This window comes from Lutjanus erythropterus, chromosome 21, assembly GCF_056507025.1.
Source record: "Lutjanus erythropterus isolate fLutEry1 chromosome 21, fLutEry1.hap2, whole genome shotgun sequence".
In the NCBI taxonomy this organism is placed as follows: Eukaryota; Metazoa; Chordata; class Actinopteri; order Lutjaniformes; family Lutjanidae; genus Lutjanus; species Lutjanus erythropterus.
This window is the reverse complement of record NC_139337.1, coordinates 17076023-17101684: the sequence shown is the minus strand read 5'-3', so window position 1 is coordinate 17101684 and position 25662 is coordinate 17076023. Positions and strand designations below refer to the sequence as shown.

Here is a 25662-nt window from a genome sequence, read left to right as displayed (position 1 = left end):
TGTGTGGGCGTGCCTGTGAGGATGTTTGCATGTTTGCATGTGATTGAGTGCTTGAAGCTGGTGTCAGCTGAGAGCCTGACAGCAGCAGAGTGAACAAGACTGAGACAAAGGAGGAGAGTGCATAAGTAAGAGTGACTGAGCGTGTTTGTGTGTGAGGATGTCGAGTAGAGATTGTGAAACTGTGTACATGAAGAAGGGGAGAACAGCAAGAATGAGGCTGAGAAGAAGTGGGGAAATAAAAGAGTAAAGGGAGAGAGTGTGTGTGTGTGTGTGTGTGTGTGTGTGTGTTTGTGGTGCTGGTTCCAGGCAGTTTTTGGAGGGGTCCCACCCAGACTCGGCGTCCGGTGGGCCAGGGGAGCGCTGGAGGGAAGCCAGACCCCAAGCATGAGACTGATCGAAAACAGATAGGGCCGGAGCCCGCCGCTATAAATCCCCACGGTGGAGCAAGACCCTCACATAGTTCACACATGCACACAACGCACAGACACACATTCACACACACACAAATATGCACAGCAGGAAATGAAATGTGGCAACTCAAGTGAAAAGCCCTGCTGCAATACCCATGGGAATAAAAGGGAGAAAAATCACTCTCTTCTTACTTCTTTTTCTTCTTTCTCTTTACACTCCCTTCCTGTCTTCTAAGCCACCCTGTTTGTTGTAGCACTGCATCCCACGGCTCACACAGGGCAAAGGACACAACCACGCACTTCAATACACACACGCGCAAGTACAATGAGTGTTTGTGAGGTGAGCATGTTTTATGTGGAAGAGCAAGAACAGCCTGTGACACATTTACCTATTTTCTTCCACTGTGCCTTACATAATGCAGCAGTGCTCTATATGTGCACTGCTATAGCTGGCCAATGATAGCTCTGTATAGACCAATTTGTATGTTACCTTGGGTACAAACAACCATTATGACACAACTAACCCATTTTACCACCACACCATTATAATCCAAAACAGTTTCATACCATTTATGGACAACATTTTTTTCAGCAATAGCCACACTGTGCTGTATTCTGTGAGGAAATTTTTATTTTAGTCTTTATGGTTATTGGCGGAGTCCGCCTTTCCAGCGCAGGATTGAAATTACAGCGCAAGGAATTCACAAAAAAACAGAAGACAAACACCAATGAATGCATGTGATTCAGTTTAATGTGAAATACGATGTGGCAGCCTAAATCTTTCCAGCCCTGTTTGTTTAGGAGCATTTAAACAGATCAAGGATGTATTATAACAACTAAATACCAGACTCCAAGATGTGATACCTTCAATTAAATGAAATATTTTTAATTTCTTTAATATGGTAGTCTATGGGGAATATACTGTTTGGCCCACAGCAGATGTTTTAGCTACAGTGCAACAGTTGGCCACTGGGACAAATTATTTCAAACCGTCTCTAGCTGCACCCTACCATTCTCATTCCCAGTTCGTCAAATACCAATGTTTTGTCATACAGGCACACAAGGTAACAACAAGTGTATGTATGAGGCTTTCAACCTCAACCTTTCAAACTCCAATGTAAATCCATCCTCGTCAGTATTAGATGCTCAGAGAAACCAACTCATCCCTGACCGTCAACCCCCAACGTTGCTTCGTCATGACCATCGGTGTCTCATACTGATTCACCCTTGTGACTGTGACCTGTGACACTGCCAGAAAGCCACACATGTAATTAACACTGTTTGTCAGAATGAGACACTGAGGTCCGCATTTTACAACTTGAGATTCGGAATGGGCTGCTACATCATGATCAGGTCTCGGAAAAGGTCCGGTGTGTAAGATTTATGGAGCTCTTTTGAAAGAATCCAGCAGAAATGGAATATAAAATTCATAAGTACGTTTCCATGAGTGTAATATCACCTATCGTTGTGTTTTTGTTATCTTAGAATAATCAGTTTAGATCTACAGAGGGAGTGAGCCTCTTCCATGGACACTACCATGTTTTTACAGTATCCAAACCAAACACTGGCTCTAGATAGGGCACTCTGCACATTTAGGGTGTAAGGTGACCACCACAATTTCTCCTGCAAGCTTGGAAGGAAAGCGTGCAGCGAAGTGTTTGTGATCCGCAAGCTCACGGCTAGATGCCACTAAATCCTACACACTGGTCTTAATACATCACTGAAACAGATACTCAAATAGCTCTTCTTCTGTTGCATTTCTGGCAGAGTAGCTGCTCAAGTAGTTGATACGTGAGTGAATTTAAACTGACCTGTATTATTAAAACACACCACTAACCCCAGGAGTCTGCAAAATAAACCACTCTGGTTGAGCACTTCAAGCTTGTTGCACCTACAGCCAGCATCACTGAAGGGTGTGGTCAGAAGTGTGCGCTGCTGCATCTGTTCCCACATCCAACAAAACCTAGAATGCACTTGACGCTACTCCAGCAAGGTGAGACTTTAAACCACTGGAGGTCAGCAACAAAAGGATTGTCAGCTGGTGTTGACTTGAACTTTAAAGTCCCTATAAAATTGTATTTAAGAGGCAAAAGGAACCTAGCTGTGAAACGGCTCCTGTAATTTAAACACTTGTAAAGTCTTTCAAGAGCCAAATGTGAAAATAGCTCTAAAATTTGATTTCACAGAAATGATTCCAGGCAAACAACATGTTTTATTTGTTTTCTCAGCACTTTTTTATCACATAGAAGATGTTACAATAATTCTGACGCCAGAGAGCTTATTTTAACTGAGTTTACTGTAATTCTGCAAACTGATTTAGTTATTCCCACTTCTATTCAATAAGCTGCATAGTCAATCAAAACAATGGGACAAACCAGAAACATCCTCCATTCAGCAATCACAGACACACACAGAAAACTGAGACCAGCTGTATCTGTTTGAATGAGTTGTGAATGGTGTTTATGCAATAAACATTATTCAGACATTAACGTCGTGTGAGTGTTGTGCGGTTTGGGCAACTTTAAAGAGGTAATTAGCAGATAGTTAAGCCTCATGCTGAGAGTGAGATAAACTATGAGTGCGAATGGCACCGGACCAAAGGCACGCTCCAAGTCAACAATGGGAATAATCACCAAATAAGAAAGACTTTGTTTCCCAGGGGGCTCTGCTCCGGAGGTATTGGGCAATTCCTGGAGCTTGAGCTACCATAGAAACCACAACCACCAAACTAGTTTATCCAAGAGAACAACCATTTATCTATAAACATAATTTAGATGATATATCTTTGAGAAAATTGGACTAAATCACATTTGAGTGCTGTTTGAGTTGTGGCAGAGACTCAGTTCTCATCTGAATAGTGTGTATCGAGTCTAAACCAGCAATGAGCATGTCAGAAAGATTAGTCCTACCAATCTGTTTTGTACTTTTCAACACGAGAAAACTGAAACATCACCTTCATTCTCCTCTCCAGGCTGAAGCTGGACACCCAATGTCAGAGCACGGCGGCCCTGCCAAAAGCCTCCATTAGGGCCGAGTGACGACAGCACATTCGGATCTAATAAGGCTATCTGTTTGTTTTCCACTCTGCTGCTCCACATCTCACACACTGTTCATTTGTCCCTTTAACTGCTCTTTCTCAAGCTGCTGGCATTCACTCTGCTGGCACTCAGAGTGAGACTGCTTGCCGTGCATCCTTTTATCAAGCTGGGACATCACAACAAATCAAGCTCAGATATTACGATGCACATAAATCTGCTTAAGCAACACCATGACAATGAATTCTTTGCATTTTTACACCTGTAATAAATATTATTCCACTTAACTCCCACACAACATGGAAGAAATGGAAAATTAACATCGCTGCCGGACTCTGGAGAGCAGTAAACTGAAAATAGTGTCAAGTCCTGAAATAGCGTTCGACTTTGTTAAGAGGAAAGCTTGTTTTTATTTTGATTACAGACAAGACAGCCAGCTTAACAACAGATACAGCTGATAGAGACCAGCTGTTTCCTACAAAATTGCATCCTTATGCTTTTTAGTTAGGAGTCCCATCCCAGTCTATAAATTAAATGTCCCTTATGGCATCATATTCCTGTTTAAACTCATACATAAATACTGTCATGACACTACTTTAAAAATTCCATAAATAGATCTCTTTTTCCAAAGGGAGTTGATGACTGAGGAGGCTGTTTTTCCCTGTCTGCATTTGTTTTTTATCTCATTTCATCTTTAACAGAGACAGACGAACAGCAACCTGTTAAGTAAACACGTTATTCTCAGCTTACTGCAGCAAGGGGAATCTTATACAATATAGCAGCATTATACCTGCAGCTATAGCACCTTTTATCAGCAATAAAAAAAGAGTCTGGTAATCTGTACTTTGACATGTCAGTTTTAAATGCACTATGACACTAAATGAGACTGAGAGTTTAGACCCATGCTCACTGGTGGACAACTGCAAGACCTTGGCACACCCATGATTGAAAAATCCTCTTCGATGCCCCTGTGGTAGATTAAATGTGATAACCTGCCTTCTGCCCTTTTAATATTATCACCACATATAGATGGTGCCTTTTTTTTTTTATTGTTTTTGCCTCTGCCCCTCAAAAAAATCCACCACTGTCCAAGCTAGCACTCCATGAAGCTGTGCCTGAGGAGCAGTGCATAGCATGTCAACATGCTAACAGACTGGATCATGTGGGCTGGACTCGAACTGTAGGGACAAACAAGACTTGGTAAAAAAAAAACCTAGTATATGGCTGGACCATATCAAGTATAAACCACTAGATGACTTTTAATTTGAAACAGATCGAAAGTGGCAGCATCCATGATCTGCACAGGAGGTGGATGATCTGCACCTCGCTGTAAAGCTTTGTTTATGTTTATGCTCGATGCCGTGTCCCCAGCACGATGGTGCATACGCCAAAAGTGACATCATTGTGCTCCTTGTGTCGAGTGTTACTTCCCAAGGACATAATTGAGGAGTGTTCACAGCTATTCATTTTGAAAGAGCAACAGCCAATGGGGAAACTCTCAACACTTGACCGAACAAAGGTGTAACGTTATTGCTCACTTAGACAATTCATATTTGTGACACCATGTGATAAGAATTGTTAACTGCATCAACAAAGATGAACAGCAAGCTAATCAAACTGCAATTATACAGAAATATAGAATTAAGTACATTATAATATACAATACATTGTACTTCAAAGGCATAATATGCCATATTATCTTAAAAAATGTATAGACTCATCCCTCAACTCATCACTTGTGACCCACTAGAAGTGGTGTCTATCTGCAGAGACCCTGCCCTCTGCCTGTATTTCCTTATTTTTCTTATTATTCAGTGCTCAGGACACTTTATAAACCCAAAAAGTATTTCGACATCCTGGAAATAAGACTCAACAATCAGCTATCTTTCTAGCGAGTTTAAGAACATCTTGGACAAATCCTACTGATTCTACCTTTAAACTATTCTTGTAGCAGTGTTTGTCATGATGATTAAGTTGCCTCAAAGTTACAGCACTTTTTCATGAGCTCTTTATCTTATTTTGTCTACAGCTGGTATGTGAAAGAGACACACAGCCAAGTGAGATATATCTTGCTTCATATATATTCTCATATCATATCATCATATATCCTTCCTCACCGTTTTGTGTCTCAGTGTGTGCAGGATTATGGGTATGTGTGTGTGTGCATCTGCTCTCCAGTGTGCTTGTGTGTTAATCCTGAGTGAAAGGCTGCGTTTTTTTAGCACAGGAAGGCAGTGGGGGGACTCCCCGGAGGGCCTCAGTGTGCCGGCCCTGTAAGCCTGTGTGAATGAGCCTGAATTCGCAGGCTCCCCACGAGGACGCACGGCCGATTAAGCTGACAGTCAGAAGCCCATTGACCAGTCACAGAGATTAAACGCCGGGCCATCTCGGCAGCTAAAACCACCTGCAGGATGGAGGGAGCGACGGAGAGCTGGAGAGGAGGAGGAGAAGGAAATGGACAGAGACACAGGGAGACGTGCCGATACTCACTGTTACTTGTCGCTTCGGTAAATGACGCCTTTTGTCCATTCCAGCCTTTGTTGTCCATCTGTAGTGATGCAGAGAGGAGAGAAGGGGGAGGTAAGAGAGATGTAGATTCTTGAACAGACAGCTTTCTTCACGCATGTCAGACGAGTTCCTTCCTACTGTTCAGGCCACAAAGAGACGAACGCTCACAGGAGGGGATGCTTAAGGAGCCTAGTGTCTGTCTACGCCAGCTACTTAATTAGGGGGGTGTCAGAGTTTGGTAACTAAAAAAGGCTCTTATTCAGTGTGTTACTTGTGCTGTGGTATGCGTGTCTGCCTGCACAAACACACACGGCCGCAAACACGCGTGTGTGAAACTGAAAAACAAATCATTTCTGATGTGTGTGACAAGGCTGTAAACAAATGTAGGGTGCATTTGTTTTAAACCACAACCCCTCAAATCTCTCCACAGTTTTGCACAGATCACCCACAATTGCACTGTGGGAATGTAGCGCAGCAGATCTCCCAACAGTAGGGGAGGCAGGGAACGAAGAGGGAAATCTAAAGAAAGTTAAACCTGTCCTACAAAACAGGGGTTCAGCAAACACTGTTTAATCATTCCATAGAGCTTGAGGTTGTCTGAGGATCTAGTGAGAAGCAGACCGTCAAGCCGATGCACAGCCATGTATCAGCCGCTAACTCCTTTCTGTCTAAATATTCTCTCTTGAGTGTAACCAGAAAGGTCGCACCTCCTGCCAGGATTTTGCTTAAACAGTGAGACTGCTTATTTCCACTACAGCAGACTCTCATTAATCTGAAACCTTAGACATCAAAACATGGTAGTTTATAGGGCTAACAAGTAAAGCATACAATGATGCGTAAAGAAATTTGATAACTTGTGGGCGAAGTTTGACATTTCCTTGTCGTCACATGCAACTGGAGTGTTTTCAGTGTGCAGAGGAATCAACACTTTCAAAAGCCATGTTTCCACCGAAAGTACTGAGAACCTTCTGTCCCAGGGAAAGGTATCGAGAACCAGTTATAATCCAGAACCAGCTCTTTACTGGTCGGTACTGAAATATCAATAAGCTCCTGGACAAATGACTGCTATTGGTATTTATGTAACATTACATAAACAGCTCAAAGGGAAAAAAATATAAAATATGCAGCCACAAATCTTTTTTTTTTGTTTATTGTGCTTTTACACATCAACATGAAGGTGTTGAGGAAAGTGCACGACAATGGACCAACAACAAAGTCCAGGACTTATTGAACATTTATGCTGAGGGCAAAATTCAGCATGAATAGCACAAAGAATGATGCCCCTCTGTCAGTTTACAATGCATCATCATTTAATTTAGTTGCAGGAAAAAATGACTTGTAGGAATGGCCGTCTCTTTTACATACGTCAGCAAACTAATTTGCCTCATCTTCACAGGTCTTGAGACTGCGAAGAAACACAGACAACAACAGGCTGAAGGGACCTTTTAGTTCCTTGAAAAGTAGTTCCTGGGTCTGAAAGTTCCAGGTACTTTTGGGGGATAAAATAATGTCTGTGGAGATTAATTCAGACTCTGTTCTCTGCAGTGGAAACACATTACGTTCCTCCAAGGGTTCCTAGTCCCTGGGGAAAGTTCCTGCAATGAAAATGCGGCTAAAGACTTGCGTGTGAAGCTTTGGGCATTTGTCAGAGGTAACTACATAGAAGACCAAACTGAATAATGCCAGAGCTTGACTGTTTAGTATGATGATGAAGGCAAATGAAAGTACTGACTGCAAACTGGGTTGTCATCTTTGGAGAAAACGACTCAACTTCACCGATTCTGATAAGAGCAATGTGTCATGCTTTAGCTATATGGTGTATATGGCTGTCTGAATAAGATATATGCAGCAGCACACATCTAACTAATGAGCTGTCCTGGGAACGATGAATATTCTACAGAAAGCCTGGTTACGTAACGTGATCTCTATCTGAATCTGCTCTCTTGAGCTTAAAAACCAATGAGGTGAATAAAGATGATGAAGATCAATGGTTGCTTGCAAAACACATTCGGTTCAGAGGAGCTGGGCAGGTTGCGTAATAGGTCAGTATGACTGGAACTCGTGATAAATCTGAGAATCGTCTGAGTATCAGGATTTCTTGAATTCTGAACAGGGCTGTATAGGCAAAATAGGAGCGCCGCAGAGAATTTATGTAATCCTTCAGCATACAGCTGCACAAGAACCCTGCTGCTGCCATGGCTTGAATACCAATTGCAAGACGTCGTATATGCATCTGTATTCTGCATTTTTAGAAAAGCTCAGGCTCAAATTATATTACAAACAGTGATCTACTTGACCTATTAACACATGTTTACTCTGCAACTGTGAGTTTGTATCAAATGTGTGTGACAGTTTCATATTCATACAGTTTTACCACCTAAAATTCTCATGCAAGTGTAATTTGTAAATTTCATATGTGAAATATAATCTAACAAAAATTAATGTTAAAATATTTCAGAGATGTATTCATAAAGCTTAGGGACACAACCAATGCTTATTTTTATTGTTGGCGAATCACTTACTCTGAACTGTGCAGACTCCCTGGAGAATACTATGCACATACCTGCACAAAACTGTACAGCTCTCTAATTTAAATAATATGTTATACATATTTTTAAAGTATTTTCTATATTTTATTAGCAAGTTTCCATTTATGCTTGCAGTGGTTGTTTATTGGTGCGCACCAAAACTCCACATTACTCATATGTGTAAACTTGCTTGGAAATGAACCTGATTCAGATTTATACTGTTTCAGAACAATAAATCTGCACTGGTGATTTTTTTTTTTATACATTTTGATGTGATGGGTATTCCACTGGGATCAAAATACTATCAATCTAAACCAATTTGTGGTTTGGAGTCAGTTTGCTTATTTCCAATAACCTTGCACCTGTATGTGATGTACATATAAGTACGACCCCTCTTAATCGATATTGAAAATGATCATAAGCTGCAGTCCTGTGATCACTTAAGCTTCTTTTCCTCAGTAGAGCACTAACAGCCTAATGCAGTGTTTACCAAACTGGGAGGCAGGGGGTGTAGAGCCACTGGGTGTGTGTGTGTGTGTGTGTGTGTGTGTGTCATGGATGACATTTTTCGGCTTCTGAAAGGGGTCACGGCAGAAAGAGTTTGGCAACCACTGGACTAATGTAACTACAAACCACCCACACTTACAGTAATCAGGCAGTGAAATAAATGAACAGAGTGGCAGACATGTATATAAACTGGCTATAAAATATACAAGCTGGTTTAAGCAAGAGAAGTAAAGTTTGTACCTCGGTGGGGTTCTGAGGGACTGTGGAGGCCTTGTATCCCAGCTGCAGGAGCATTGCCTCGGCTGCGTTCCGCTTGGCCACCTTCTTGTTGGGTCCTGTTCCTGTGGCAACCTCGTTATTCACCTTCACCTGCACATGCACAGATGTAAACACGCAGGTATGCGATCAAGAGCTTCTGAATAACATTATTTTCAGAATCACAAATGAATTTTATGGCCGTGCTGTGACAATCAATGACTGAGTAAATGACTAATACCAAATGCACTTTTCTCATGACTTTCTGCTTTCCGCTTCCTGTCACACTTTCGTCCACTTTCAGCCGAGAACACTTTGGGCCGAGTCAGCCGAGCAATTTACATTGCACAAAAAGCCTCAGAGTGAAGTGTTTGTTTTTCAGTGATCCCAAAACATTAAATCTGTCTACACAGAATGTAAGCAGATATTTCCAAGAGAATATCAGACGTCGTTATGTTATGCAAACAGACAATTACACTCTACAAATAACATTCTGGGAGCCAAAGCCTGTGAACAGTAAGGCCTCAGTGCACTTATTCAAAGTGGTCTGACATGCTCACTAAGTGCTCGTCTGAATGCATCAAATAGGCCACAACATGAGAAGCCTCAATAAATTACCAAATTGCTAAAATAAACACAGTCACAGTCAAATTAAAGTGATGTTCACCCACTCAAAGGCATTTGACACTTAGTGGAGCTTTTTCTGTGACAAGTGATAGGTTCAGGAAAAAAAGAATTGAAAACAGAGACTCATTTGAGCCCTGCTGCTTACCAAAGGAAACAATGTGGAAATTTTAGAAGAGTGAGTGGACTGCACAAAGGGAACACACACACACACACACACACACACACACACACACACACACACACACACAAACACACACACACACTTGCAGGGCCTAATGTGTGTATCAAAGAGGCATAGAGAATAGGTTTGAGGCTGAATTACTGCCTGATGCTAAGAGAAGCTCTGTTCTTCTTATGAAAGAAGAGGATTACGGAAGGAGAGACAAAGAGTGAGAGTTTGACTGAGAGGGACGGACACAGAAAGACGAGGAGGAAGAGCAAGACAAAGAGAATGGCAGTTAAAACACTGTGCATAAATTAAAACGGACTAGGCCATCTCTGCTAGTTGTCTCTCTTTCTTTTTAAATACTTTTTTGCAAAGATTATATGTTTTTCATAACAGATAATTGACTCTTTGAGTCACTGCATATTTTGGGATTTCTTTCATATACAAACTCGAATTCCTAAAAAGTTGCGACAAAGTTGTGACAAGTAAAAACAGAGTGCAGTGATTTGCAAAAGAAAAAAGACCTATATTCAACATAATATAGTTTAAAGACGTGATATTTAATGTTCAAACTAATCAACTTCATAGTTTTTTGTAAATAGAAACTCATTCTGGATTTGATGCCGGAAACACGTTCCAAAAAAGTTGTGACAGGCGCATGTTTATAACCGTGTTAATCAGCTTTTCTTTATACAACACTGAACAAATGTTTGGGAACTCAGGACACTAATTGTCTAAGTTTTGGAACTTTTACAGACTTGCAGGGTAATTCTTTGGAATTATTTCTCATTCTTGCTTGATATACGACTTCAGATGCTCTGATGTTGTGTTTTTTGCTTCATAATGAATCACACATTTTCAGTGGGAGACAGGTCTGGACTGCAGGCAGGCCAGTTTAATATCTGAAACTCTTTTACTTCGAAGCCACACAGTTTGTCTGGATGGCAGCATCCAAAACCTGCATGTACCTTTCAGTATCAATGGTGCCTTTACAGATGTGACAGTTAGCCATGATGCTATGGGCACTAACACCCCCACATACCATCACATATGCTGATTTTTAAATTTAATTCTGGTAATAATCTGAGTGGCCTAAATATCTGCTGACTTGGGTCGGGTAATACACACAGACTTTAGCAACAACAACCAAATGACAATAAAAAACAAAAAACAAATCAGCAAACCAAATTTTAATCTTCACATTGCCACTTCATATTAAGACAGTGCAGCAATCAGTTTTTACATCTCCTGCCATCTCTGCTGACAAAGACTGTAAGACAGTTAATAAATAATCTTGTGATCCTTACATATTCATGCATTAGCTGTATAAAATAACTTGATTACTGTGAGTAGCTAGATATCAGTTATAGTTTCCCTGAAGCACAGACTCTGTTCACAGTAAGGCACTTTCTATGAAACCTCACTTTGCACATTAAAGCATGAATGAAATCCAATTAAACTATAAAACTAAATTACAAGTTCAGTTTTTAGTTTCATAATATTCTCTTAATTTTGTAAGAACTGAATTGTTAGCATGCATGTGAATGTACTTGAAGACACTCACAAAAAATAGCAGCAAAGGGTAATAAGGTAGCTTTACCCTGCAAGTCTGTAAAAGTCATGGAGATAAAACAGAGACAGGCAAAGCCAGTTTCTACTAAACACTAGGCAGCTCTAATTTAAGGCAGATCAAGAGAAATGAGTCAATGCCAAATCTTAACCACAGTGAACTAATTGACAGATTTCCCTGACTTGTTTTCCTGTTAACTGGTAACAACACAGCTTTTTTTTTTATGCATGACCTCAAATACCTCAAGCAACTATGTTATCTGATGAGATTCCTTCTGCATACAGAGTCTGTGCTATTTTTACTGGATTAGTGATAAACAGCAGATCACTCATAACTTAAGTTAAGAGTTAAAGGTCGTTACTTCAGCAGGACCATGACCATTTTATTCTGTTAATGAATACTGGTTCCTTACTACACAGACCACATTCTCAGCACAGAAGCCAGTTTGTGTGCTTTCTTTACTAGCCACAACAGCTTGAAATGGCAATTTAATCATATAAAGCAGTTGGCTGCGCCACCGAGGAAAACAGGGCTGTAAAGATGGATGTTCATCTATTCTGAGCTTTATATGCACGCTATAAAAATAATGAATATCAAACAGAACAGTTCAAGAACAGGGAGGACGAGAGAGGAGTGTGAGGAGAGTAGAGAAAAGGGGAGTGACAGAGAGGGAAAACTAACAGTGTACAGGAGAAACACTTCAAAATAAATTATAAATCAGCTTTTCTTAGGTTTTCATGTGTGGTGTACAGCAGGACACAAGTGGAGAGTCAAATCTATTACATACTGGAATAACAAACTGGAAACAATCTTTAAATCGCATTAAATCATCGCATCCTGACGATGAAATATTATTTGCACATCTGTATTTGCATTATTTACTCTATTTGCACTATAATTATTAATTGCATTGTTTAGTGCAGTTCATAGTATCATTACAGTTCTCTATATTTACAGTTTTTGTTTGTGTTTTATTCTATTCTTAATTTTATTGCCCCTCCTAACTGCCCTGCTTAACTTGTAAATATTTAAATTCTTTGTACTTTTCTATAATTTTTATGTCTGTATGTGTGTGTGTGCGTGTGCGTGTGTGTGTGTGTGTGTGTGTGTGTGTGTGTGTTTGGTTACTTTTTTTTAGCACTTTGTTTCTATCCTGGTATTTTTTTTTACTGTTGTTGTTGACTACCCGTACTGTTTGTTTACATTGGGTGTTTGAGACAAAAAGCACTGCGATCCCTAATTTGTCCTGCAAGTATGGCAGAACTGATAATAAAGTTCACTTTGTCAGGAGCAAATCTGTGTTGCTTGCACACAAAGAATAAATACTGAGAGCTCAGTTTATATAGATCCTTCTTCAAACAAATGTCGTCATTGTCCACCGCACAGCTGACAATAAAAGAGAAATTACAAGGAAAATGTCTCTAGAAAAAGACTAAATACATAAGAAAACAGAAGGGACTGGTCATTTTTTTTGGAACTTGAAAGAAAAAAAGTTCAGTCCAGAAATGAAATAGTTTGGAGCTGATGCATAAATATGTTCTTAAGCCAAAACTGCCTCAGGCCTTATCGTACAACATGAGGTTTGTTGGTTGAACACAGGACTGGACTGGGACACACATGGCTGAAATAGGAAACCAAATGAGAGTCCCCGGAGAAAACCAAGAAACTCGTGTTCTAGTGTAAAGAGGTTATATAATGCTGCTGCTGACTGCATTTGGTCAGACAGAGAAGGTTGCTTCTTGTTCTGCCTTTGGCTTGTGTTTCCTCCTCTTGATCAAAAATAAAGTCAGTGTATACCTACTTATTGCTTCAGAGGACCATCCATAACAAGTTTACAGAGCATCTTTTTAAGCATATGTATTCCTTGTCCACCAACTCATACAGTGTTTCTGCAGGTTTCAACAAGTTCAGACGTTTTAAGACCTGTTTAAGACCATTATAATAATATTTAAGAACTGTTAGATGTCCATACTGAACTTGCACTTACCCATATTGAATGAAATTAATGTTACAAGGAACGATTTTAACATATTAATTCTAAAAGTAGCTATTTTTTGATGAAAGGAGAAGCTATATTGGCAGCACATTGTGACACACTTGCTCCAATAAATTCTAAAATTGCATTACTGGTTATTGGTGCCACATTGCTTTCATTTTCATGTTGTAATTGTTGTTACAGGGTTATGAATTCAAATTTTTCCCCAAAACACATTTAAAAGTGCAACTGAAGTTAATGCAACTTTGTTTAAGTGCTGTTACCTTCACTTTTTAAGACAACTTTTAAGAACTGTCTATAATGTCTTTAAGATATTTTAAGGCCTAAAATTAGGATCAATGCATTTTAGACTGCAGAAACCCTGCATATACCCATCCTTTGATTTTACCATTATGGCGTAGGTTCACAGCAGCTCAGCTGAGCGCCTGAACACATCCAGCGTAGTCACAGACGACTACTCACAGTGTGTAATAAAACTCAGCATGTGATAGTTAAGCTCCTCTTCTTCCTATGCATACATAATCCCCATCCGTTCACCATTCTCCATCTTTTCTAAAGCTGTATTTTTTGTAGCAGCACACATATCATAAGAAATATGGCAATGATGAGACAATTCAAAGTAATTTCCTTTGGGATTAATACAAGTTATATTTCATCATAGCTTCAAATGAAGACAATATGAAACAAAATCAGGGACTACCTGCATGATGAACTCGCGGCGGCGGGGCATCCCTCTTTCAGAGAGCAGCAGGTACTCCGGCTCCTTCTCTTTCTTGGCCTGTTGGATCTGAGCCAGACGGCTGATCGGGTTCATGCCCTGGCCATAGTCTGGTCCCGTCTGAGAGGAAAAGCAGAGACACACAATTGGTCAGGTCCAATTATCACATTCATTGATTGTATCATCACAAATCGTCTGTACTTATCTACTGAACTTATCTGATAGTGCAGTAGGGGTGTGTGTGTACTGAAAGGAAACGAGACATCAACAATGGATAGATGCAAAAGATACAGGAAAAAAATCTCACAATATCATATTTCTTACTTTTCTGCATATCAGTGGCACTGGTAGTATTGTGATGTGAAACTGATGTCAACTTTTACCCATTTGTTTAGCCAAGTGAGGCAAATATCCCTATTAAGCCCACCAAATTTGCTTTTCAGACATCTTTAATTATACAGCCCCAATGCAAGTGAGAGTATTTTAGTTAAAATGAAAGTCTAATTCCTCATTTGAATTTTTTTATATTTTAATTTGTCAAAATATGCCAAAAATCTGGCATGGTCTTAATGGGTACCAAACGCATCCTTAAAGCCCAGGGGTGTTCCACATAAGCCACAATTAAACAACTGTAAAAGAAGCGCTTATCAAATCAGGGTTAGAAGTTTGAAAACGTAAAAACAACCAGTGAGTTCATTGTGGAGTAAAATAAATGAACAGACCTATGCAGTATCATTAATATATACATATGGGTATTAATTATCTGAATTATGGAGCTGATTCATCAGATGAAGTCAAAATTAGTGAGGAAAATGGTTCTTAGGTCGGAATGGAGAAAAACTTCTTTAAAAATGTATTATGACTGACCAAGAACATTGTGCATAACATAACATATTTAAATTAAATTCACAGTATGAAACCACAGCATACACCTAGCAAGCCCAGCTGCAGTACCTTGAGGATGGTCTTGGTACGTTTCTTGTAGTGTGTCTTGGGTTTCTCCACAGCAGGGATGAAGGGCAGCTTCTTCAGGTCCTGCAGGATGGACAGAGCGGCACGCTTCTTGGACAGCTTCTTGCTGTTGCCCTCGCCCTCGGCAGAGAACTCTCCCACGGTGACGCGGGTCAGGAAGCTTTTCATGTGCGGGGGGCCGCTCTCCTTCAACACCTGAGGAATGATACAGGATGGACAGGTTGGACTAAATTTGTCCTATACCAGGATTATCACGTGGACAAACAGACAGATTCAAGATGAGGTGCAAAAGAGAGAAAAAAACCTGAACAAATACAAATGTGAGTGTTTTTGTTGTGCATGATATGTGTGAGGGAGTGTGTGCGGTGTGCTCTGCAAGCAGCTACACCAGGTGGTCCAAAAAATCTGCTCTCGATGGACACAGCGCTATCCACCCATATGCGCTTGTTATTCATATACACAACACACACACACACACACACACACACACACACACACACACACACACACACATACACACACACACACACACAGACATAAAAAACACACACATGAAGAGGAATATGTTCCTAGATGACAGTCTCTAGTGTTGAGGGCTCAGTTTCCTTCCTCTAGCCTCTGGTCACCTGGGAGACCTAAAACAAACACCGGCTGGCGTTAGGTCATGCTTCTGCAATCACATCTACTTCCTGTGAAGTCCGAGAACAGTGTGTGTATGTGTGTGTGTGTGTGTAGCAGGTGGGGTTCTCCCAAACCTTATTTAGGAAAACACGCTGGAGGAAGAATTAGGTTTCACACACTTACTGAGTCCAACAGTACATGTTCGGCTAATGTGGACGCCTTTTTCGAATCAGAGCTCACTGATTTCCTCCCTCGCTCTCCCTCTAGCTGTAAGTTGTCGTTTCTTTGGACTTTCTCAAACCCCCCCCTCCCCACTAACCCCCCTTTCTCTCCTGCTCTCCTTTATTTGAGCTCAATTTGTGGTGCAGACAGCACAAATTGTAGCAATCAGATGCAATCTAGAAACAGTTAATTTGAACCCAGTGACCGATAAAACAGATTAAACTGATAAGCGGAACCTTGAGCATTCCTCAAATACTTCACACATCAACACAGACTAATACCAGACCTTGAGGAGAACAAAGGATAATGTGTGCACACTCTGCCTTCCCTGGTACATAACTATACCCTGACAAACCCGTGTTTTGTTCAATTAACATGCTGAAATGACAGTGCAAGTTTGGTGCATGGAAGCCAAATTAATTATTAAATGTCCAATGTAAATGTTTACATCCATGTCTGTCCAAACTCATAACATATGAAATTAATGAAAGGCATTAAGTATATTTTTTGGCAAAATGGAAGTTACTATTTTTGACATGTCCAGTGAGAAACATGCTGCCTTCATTTAGAGACCATTTTTACAGCTGAACATTATGATGTCATTGCAGCATTTGATCTTTTGCATAAAAGTTCATAATTTCTGACTTATTATACCTTTCTAAATGGGTAAAATTTTGTCTTGGGTCACAGCCAAAAGTGTGTTTTGTGAGGTCACAGTAACCCTTGCCTCTAGTCAGTTCAGTCCTGAGTCCAAGTTGTCATTTGTGCCAAGTTTGAAGACATTTCGCCAAGGTATTGCGTTCACAAGAATGAGACAGGTAGACAATCCAAAAACATAATGCCTTAGGCCACAGCTGTCAGTGGAGGCAGAAAAACTATAACACTACGTCTATAACAAATAAAGTATCAAAACACCTACTGCAGCAACATATAATGTACACAAAGAAGTCCAAATCATTTACTGGTGTGAAATTTGCAAGTCAACGTCATTATTTAAGGCTAAAAATGAGGTTATATTTAGGTTTCTCCATCCCTACTATTCCTAGAGAATTATCTGCAGGACACGGCTGACACTGGCCTCGTGGTCGCTGTCAATGTACCTGATAGCCTGTCAGCATTCCTGCACAGTGACTATTAGTATATGTAAGGATGTGTGTTGTAGGGAAGCCTTGGAGCACTAGCGGTCCAAGTTAACAGCCAAACTCACTCCCACCCAGGGGATCTGCTCTGGTCTTGCTCATCACTAGAAAAAGGAAATGTAACATGGCAGCTTCTTGTACATTACAACATTCAATGGGACTAGATACATCCCATTTCTGAGCTTTTTCTACTGTGCCGATGGTGCTGATGATGACACTACATGTAACTGGCTGCTGGTCAGCTGAGATTATGTCACTTGGTGAGAAATACATTTGAGCTATTAACAGGATGTAGATGTAATAGATGACTATGATGCTGGCGTAGTGAATGACAGGGTGATGATGGGCCTCTTCAGCTGTCTTCAGTTCTATAGCTTTACTCACTCCATCACTTTTTCAAGCGTTCTCTATGTGTGTCCATCAAGGGATGTTCGAAACATGTGTAACTGTTCATCTTATTAAGTTGAGCAAGATGGTTACGCTGACCAAGAAATACACATATTTGCATCCTGGTGGCTGACCACAAGGTCCCTGGTTTGATTCAGACCACAAACCTCTGTTACATGACACGTCATTGTTTGTTTTCTGTCAGGCAACCAGCAGAGACATAGAAAGCCAAGAAATAGTCCAGCAAAACAACTGGCGAAATGTCAATTTTGTTTGGAAGATGTTTTTTGAGGGGATGTTTTACCCTGTATGAACAGCTTGAGACTGAAGAGGCAGACAGGAAACAGGGAGAGAGAGGGGTATGACATGTAACAAAGGTGGCCAATTGAACCGCCGAGTCGTGTGGTGTAAACATTCATCTACCAAGGCAAGATTTATACTTTTTTGTTTGTTTGTTTGCTTGCTTTTTTATGCATTTAAGAAACAAGCTATAAAATTTTAATTAGTGAGCTTTAGAGATGCTGGTAGGTGAACTTTGTTACCTTTGGACAGAGCTAGGCTGGCTGTTTCCTCTTAACACACAGAGACACACACAGAGACTTTTAAAAACATTGTCTCTACTCTCCTGCAGAGACTTGAGTTGAGTCTCCAATCACACACTTGTTTGAGGGGGAGAAAGGGGGGGGGGGGGGCGTCATCACGGGTTGGCTGCTGTTGGCGAAACGTCACCACAACCTGCTGTGTGTGCTTTGACCTAACTCCGGAAATGGTCCATCTTGAGTGCAACATTATAAAAGGTAATGGAAATGCAAATCAGTGCGGCACGGTTTGACGCGGTGTGGTCAAATGTGCCAATGGAAACCCCCATATGTTGTGCTGTGGACCAAAAGTCAAAGTCAAGATGTTAGATTACGGTCTGAAACTGTATTCTACGATGGAATTATTTTGTTAATATTAAAGAAACCAATGACGCCCTCACATTATGTTGTTTTGTTTTTTACAGTAACAAGCGTTTGAGCGGGTTTGTTACTGACTCAGTGCTCTTGGGGTTTTGGCATCTTGAAAGCTCTCTGCTTTCTTTCTTCTTATCCAAAACAGTCCAGGACCTTAGAATAATATGTTAGAATACATGCTGGACTGAATGTGATGAAGTGTTGCACTGATAAGATTCACTAGTGCTATCTAAAGTGAAAACAGGCACTGACAGGAAGCAAAAACTCAAATGTGGCCTGTATAGATATATGGTTCAGTCAACAAAGAGGATGAGACAAAGTGTGTATCTGTGCACACATGTCACACACTCTTGGCCCAGGACGGCGGCAGACGAGCTGCAGTCAGTCTCCTGGCAGACGACACGGGATCTGCGCCACACCGATGGGATTTCAGCACTTCCATTCAGTAACACACACACCCACACACACATACATGCAAACAAACACACAAACACACCCGTCTACCACCTAATGACAAGGATCAGGTTGTACACAGGAAACACTTGGTAATTCAATGTTGATTTTTTTTCCCCAATCCCCTTCTCCTCTTGTCTCCTCATCTCGTCTTTTCTCTAACATGGGAGGCCTTCTCTTCGCCTTCTCATAGCGACATTAATACCCTGAGCTGTCTGAGGATCTGTGCATGCGAGACCTCAGGTACTCTGGAAGAGGAGGCTATGGGAGCAGGGTAGGACAATGGCAAGAACTGGTAGAGGGAAGAAAGGCTCTTTTGTGACGAATGGTGGATGGACAAGCCCTGAGGGAAGCAGCTCCTTGTAAGATGGGTGGTTCTTGGCCTGGACCCTCTTCTCTTGTGTCCTCCTTGGAAAAGGGAGCCTCTGATCCAACACACAAGCTGTGATTTATAGATTGGTTCCTCTTTGATGCTGACATCTGTTTGATATTGCCTGACGGGGGGATTAAATGAGCCAACTGGCTCTCAGGGTGGCGGCGACCCTCATCATTGCAGAGGGATGGGAAAGCAGACACTCGCTAGCAGTGACTCACGGGTAATTTCATGCCCCAGTGAGGGCAGGGATGAGATGATGTGAAAACATGGCTGCTTGTGAAAGGCGTTCACATGAGAGATGACCATCATGGTTTTGTGTAGGTTGCATGAATACGTAAATGTGCGTGTATGTGTGTGAGTTTAAGAGTTCGACTGTTACTGGGGGTGTGGGAGCGTGTCGTTTCTTCTCAGTGCATCAAAGAAGACACGGTAAAGGGGATGTGACATGGCAGGGTAGGAGATGGGGCCAAACTTTGTCTAATGAGTTATAATGTAATGGACCCAGTGGGCAAGAGGAGACCCAAAGAGACATGTGTAATTCACACTTGGTCCCGAGCCACATTGTAGTGGCAGTGTGAGAGCATATTGCATGCAACACGCTGATTGAGGATGAAAGTGAATCTGCTGGAGAGCCATCAGGGGTATGAGAGGGAGAGAAAGGTATGCAATGCCAGGAGAGGGAGATGATAATTGCCTCAATGCAGCTTGGCCTTCGCACAGTTTAGTTTGACATGGCACAGGGGCGAACAAAAGTAATCAACGAACAGGGAAACACAACTGTTAGTCAGACACGGTTCCACAGCCTCTTTCTCTCTCTGAAACAAATGCAAGGATTATATATTATTTCAGTTTTCCAACTGGTCCAGTTGGTGTTCACAAAGGCAAAATTCAAATGGTCCAGAAAATAACAAAAACGACAACAAACCCCTCCCAATGTCTACCTAGATATCATACATCATGGAGCACCGTTAGGTTCTGTCCAGGTCTGTGTTGATCTTTAGTGCATATCAGCACACTTTAAAGGTCTGTGTATATAAACAGTTTTAAATAATTTAGTAATACAAACATTTCTCACTTTGCCCTGAGTTGTTTTTTCCACTGCTCATTGACATTCTGATAGTAAATACGGTAGAAAATGTTACTCATTGTCGGCTAGGTACTGATATGTCCGGGCTACTGGGTTTACTAAGCCTACTCAAACTGATAATATGATCCTTACAGAAGAACCATAAACACAAAAGGCAAACTATGAAAAAATGAGAACAGCAACAAATGGAGTGAATGGAATCAGGAGTTTAAGTGGCTACAACGTGACACATCTAAGGACTAGTGTAGTGTGATGTTTCTCCCCTTTGCTAAGAAGACTAGGTCATATTTCTTTGGAAACAATGCCTTCAAGAAAGTGGACGACCAGTGTCACAATTAAGGGAGGCTGTTTAAAATTGCCCTTTCTATATTGTTTGACATATGTTTATATTCAAGCCGCCCAAAATGTAGTTTGACCACCATATTTAGAGGCTTGGTACTCAGGGATTCAGTACTTAAAAATATACACTTCCGTAATCGGTTCTATGGTCTGCACTAGAGTAAGAGCCCGATGTTCACACAAATGATTGAATGGCATGAGACGTTTCAGAGTTGTAGTAAAACAAGGTTGGTGTGAACTTAAATCAATTCATGGAACAGAAAAGGCCAAATAAAGCAAGCTGAACACATAAAACACAACTTGTGCAACAGGCAAAAAATATTAGCCATAGATGCAGATGAAAGACAGACAGAAGAAAGACAAAGTACAGAGAAGTGACAGACTTGCTGCTCATCAGACAGCAGTAATGAACAGCTGACGGTGGCCAAAAGAGGGAAGAAGTGTTTAGAGGAATGTGGCTGTGGTCTGCTTTTAAAAACCACCCCTGTCAGCTTCCAATTTGGAAGGACTGAAAATGAAAGCGGCGTAATTGCTGACAGTGACAAAGACATGACAGATAATGAATCACATCAATCCAGATTTAGCTGGCTGAAATTATTAATAGCAGTTCCAGGAAGGATATAGCCATGTCATGCTCTGATGAGCAAATGCGTTTTTCAAACAAAGAAGGGGAGGATTGGAAAGCCTTTGCAGATAATTTTTCCAATGTTGTGTAAACTTTTATTAACAAGCAAAGTCAACAGACTGAGGAAAGTCCAACCCTCCCTTCCTTCCATCCTCATCTCCATTTCTTTCACCCCCATCTGCCTTTCCCCCTAGCTTCAACACGCAACCGCCCTCTGTGTGATTTTTGGGAGTGATGGTAGGAGAGGTGGAAGGCAGGGATTCTGTGGAGGAAGGGAGGGGGTACACAGAGTAAACTGAGCCTCCCTTGTTTTTGGCACCTTGCAGAGTGCAGTAGAAGAAGAAGGGGGAGATCAGGGAGTGAATATTGGATGAGTCAGCGCAGATACGATGAAAGCAAAGGAGAACAGACCCAGCAGGTCATGTAAGGACACAGCAGACTTCTTCAGGGATTTAGAAAAAGTTGGGGGCAGAGGCTCCACTATTTGGTAGGATTCACTGCAATGTCCAGAGGAATCCTGCGAGGCAAAATCAAAACCTTGAGCAAGGCAGTTAACCCTCCTCTTATCCAGTTGAACATGCCAGTGGCTAACAGTGGGAGACTGGAGCTGTACTGGGAAGCCCCCAGCTGAGTTTAACAAGGTCGCCAACCCTCTGCCGCAAAGAGCTTTTCTGAAAGGCACTTGTCAATAAGTGTCTGTTCTTACCAAACTGAAACCGGTATATAAGCACAAACAAGCCAATGCAGAGGTGGCTTGAGGATTCATTTTCTTTGTTGGTCACTACATGCTGGGCGTAATACTGACCAAGAATGTACTGACGTGAAAAGGAAAATCCCAAAGAATCTACAAAGCGCTTGGGTTTCAATATCAATATCACACACACATCAGGAGTTGCTGCAGCTGTCCAACCTCCACAGAACTGATGACTGTCTTTGCTTTTAGAGAAGTTTATACCACAAGCCAGCCTGCTACTAATTTTGGCGACCAAAGTACATTTCTGGTGGCCCAAATATAAAGGTGTAAAAACACAAACGCATACAAAATACGCATACAGCCTTTCTTATCTGCAACATTTGTGCTGTCCACTTTTACCATCCATTGTGATGTGATGTTTCATGGTGGAGTTCATGAAAAAATTCTCGGGCTAGGTGAGGAAACTGGCGGCACACACAACAGTACATTACGTCCTTAGATGTGTCATATTGTAGCCACCTTAATTTTGTCACAGACTGTGACCACTGAGCATCACCTACATGGAATATTATGAGGCCACAGAGTAACTTCCTGTGGCCCCGAGCAACCAGGCCATGATTAATGTCGAACCCTGGTCTTACAAAAAAAATATAGGGTGTTCTTTCATGCAGCAAAGGACTGTCATTTTTGATACCAAAAGAAGGGAAAGGATTTCTAAGACTTTCAATTGGTAATTGATTGGTTAGCAAATGTTGAAGTAATACAGCTCAGTCACAGTCAGCTGCTGGTGTGAGACCACATGTAAGAGAGCACTAAGTTTTGGTCAAGCACTGAATTTAAGTTAGTTTAGCCAAAAAAAAAAAAAAAAAAACTCCACCTGGTAACATTTTTTGTGTAATACACTGAAATTAAGAAATTTGATACTTGATATTGAGTAGCTGGATGTCTCTTGTAATGTCAGTGGGTCTGTGTTGATTGCCTCGATGATCCTCATCATAGTGTTTTTTGGGGGGGCAGAACTTAAAATAATAATTATAATTGCAGGGTTCATACTCAGCTTATTTAATTTCCTAACACCTTCATACCTTAACTGGATTCATCATTACAAACCTGAATCAAAAAAAAAAAAATGTAGCACTGAAGCCACAGAAAGCAGTATCTTCGGCGTGAATATGAAACACAGGTGGACTATAAATTTTGGTCACTTTATAAAAATTTTTTGTTGAAATTGTGCCAGACACCTTGCTTTATAAAGATAGGGCTCATGTAGTGGAGCGCATTAAACCGTACATGTTTACCTAATAATATAGCAACTTATATTTGTTGTTTTCAAAGTACAGAAATAAATATTTCATCACACTTAGCAATTAAAATCAAAAGTTAATTTAAAGAGAGAGATATTGGTTGTTAAAAACAGGTTTAGAAATGTCTGATGGATTAATATAAGCCTATTTAATTCTGTTTTGTGGGACTGTGGACATGGCTGACTACTACAGAAAAACTAATCAGCACCTTATCAGCTGAGCTGAATCACTGGGACCACGCCACTAGAACCAACACTGTCCTAAATCAGTCTAGACACAGTTTAAACTTAACACCATGAGAATTTCCACATGGTGACAGGCAGTGATCCATCTAAAACTTCCTGTACACTGATGCTTCGGACTCTTCTTACGATAAGTGACCTCACTGATGGGAAAATTAAGCAAAACTGGATAAACACGCATGTCCTAGCACAGTTCACATTTTATTGCCATTAGGGGACAGAGTTTTATCAGTGTGACTCCTTCCATTTAATGAGTTGTTTAGGTTTTGTAATACTTACCACATTATGACATTTCACAAACCCTGATAATACATCAAGACTACTCATACATCTCCAATAACAATGGCCTTATCCTAAATCATTCAGTGATTACTTAAGAGGGAGAACATGACTAATAAATCACAGTTGTAGCAATAATAATGGCATCACATAGTCATATTTCTCTGGGCGTTTATAGGATATGACGTCCTAAGTTCGTCATTTTTTTCCTCACCTCAAAGTTGACAGATAAGTTCCTCTTAAGGGCAATTTCGTAGACCAGGCTGATCTCTGATTTGCTGGCATCACTGCCTTCCTCAGTCTCCGCTTTTTCCTCAGGACTCTGAAAAAGAAGGGGGGCAAAAAAAATCAAATGTCAAAGGGGATATACTGAGTGTTACAGCTCAAACTAATGTCCCTTTTAGGTTTCCAAATGGTCTACTGTTCTGAAACACTAGTTCTAGTAATGTATTGCCTATTACTCATGAACTGTTCAATATGCCCCAATTACAGCAAAAACTCAAAAGCGCGAGCTCCACCTGGAAAGCTTTTGCAGTTTTTCCAGTTGCTGACTGATATAGAGACACTGTCCTGAGCAGTGCTCCGTTGTTACTATTTTGCTGAGATGGACATATCCGGCCTGACATGTTTTCCGCTCTTTTCGCTGGGATTGCGTTTGGTGGTCACCACTGAAGTGTGATTATATGTAATTTATACATGTTTAATCTACAAGAACATGAACATTTATGTCTAATTACTATACAAATGCAACTTTTTTTCATGGTTTGGAGTTGTTGAAGCATGTTATTTTATTGCAAAGGATGTCAGAACATTCACAGATGTGTTGATAGCAGTGATACTGATTTGACTAAGACTAAGAAGTAACTTAATAGCCCTGAAAAGCCAGCACTGCTCAATGTTTACAGCAAGAAGATAAGGGTGATGACTCCGGACAAGCCTGTGCGAGGTTAGTCACCAGCAATTCTTTACTGTTTGGTAAAGAAAAATCGAATGTAAATGGTTAAAACGATATTCGGTTAGACAGGTAATAAGTTAGATTTTACCTTGAAATCATGACACTGACTGAAAACATTCTAAAATCATTTGTCCTAGATGTTTAATTAAAATTTTAAGAGAATGTTAGCAAAAAAGTGTACAACTTAGGACACAGTTATGTTAGATAAATCATTTTTTTAGGCTGGCCTAGCTCATACAACTGGCATCACTGGTATGGTGAACTCAAATTAGACGTCTCCAACCAACTAAATGTCAGGTAACGTTATGTCTGTGGAAATAGCTAATTAAAGATGCTAACCCATTTAAAAAGGTGTGTGAATTGGGTTAAACAATGAGGTGCAAGATGTTCTGCCTTTAACAGTCTGGGTCAAAGCAACAATGAATCTCAAAAGAGATGAATGAAACCATATTTAGTAGAGATCACAATGTGCTTGAGGCTTACAATACAATGTGCAGACATTTTTACCAAAGTTGGAGCAATAGTGAGATTTTTTTTTCTTTTAGATGACACATGATCAAATGTCCGAGTAAGTCTTCCATAGGAAATGGAAAGAAAATGTATATTTTGCCTGTTTCTAAGTAGCCAAAAGGTACCAAACTGTGACCCCCAAACTGTGGCACATATCAAACCAAGAATTACACGTCTGCAGGGT

General features: G+C 40.7%; 1 protein-coding gene across 1 annotated transcript in view; it reads right to left on the bottom strand.

Annotated features, from left to right (window-relative positions):
* The window catches only part of stau2 (staufen double-stranded RNA binding protein 2), a 110429-nt gene that overhangs the window by 50587 nt on the left and 34180 nt on the right, over window positions 1-25662 (bottom strand). The window contains exons 7-11 of the mRNA XM_084747154.1: window positions 24228-24335; window positions 15275-15487; window positions 14303-14440; window positions 9229-9357; window positions 5936-5993 (exon numbers count right to left, since the gene is read on the bottom strand). Of these exons, the coding sequence (XP_084603280.1) occupies window positions 5936-5993; window positions 9229-9357; window positions 14303-14440; window positions 15275-15487; window positions 24228-24335 (646 nt within the window). The remainder of the gene's footprint in view (window positions 1-5935; window positions 5994-9228; window positions 9358-14302; window positions 14441-15274; window positions 15488-24227; window positions 24336-25662) is intronic.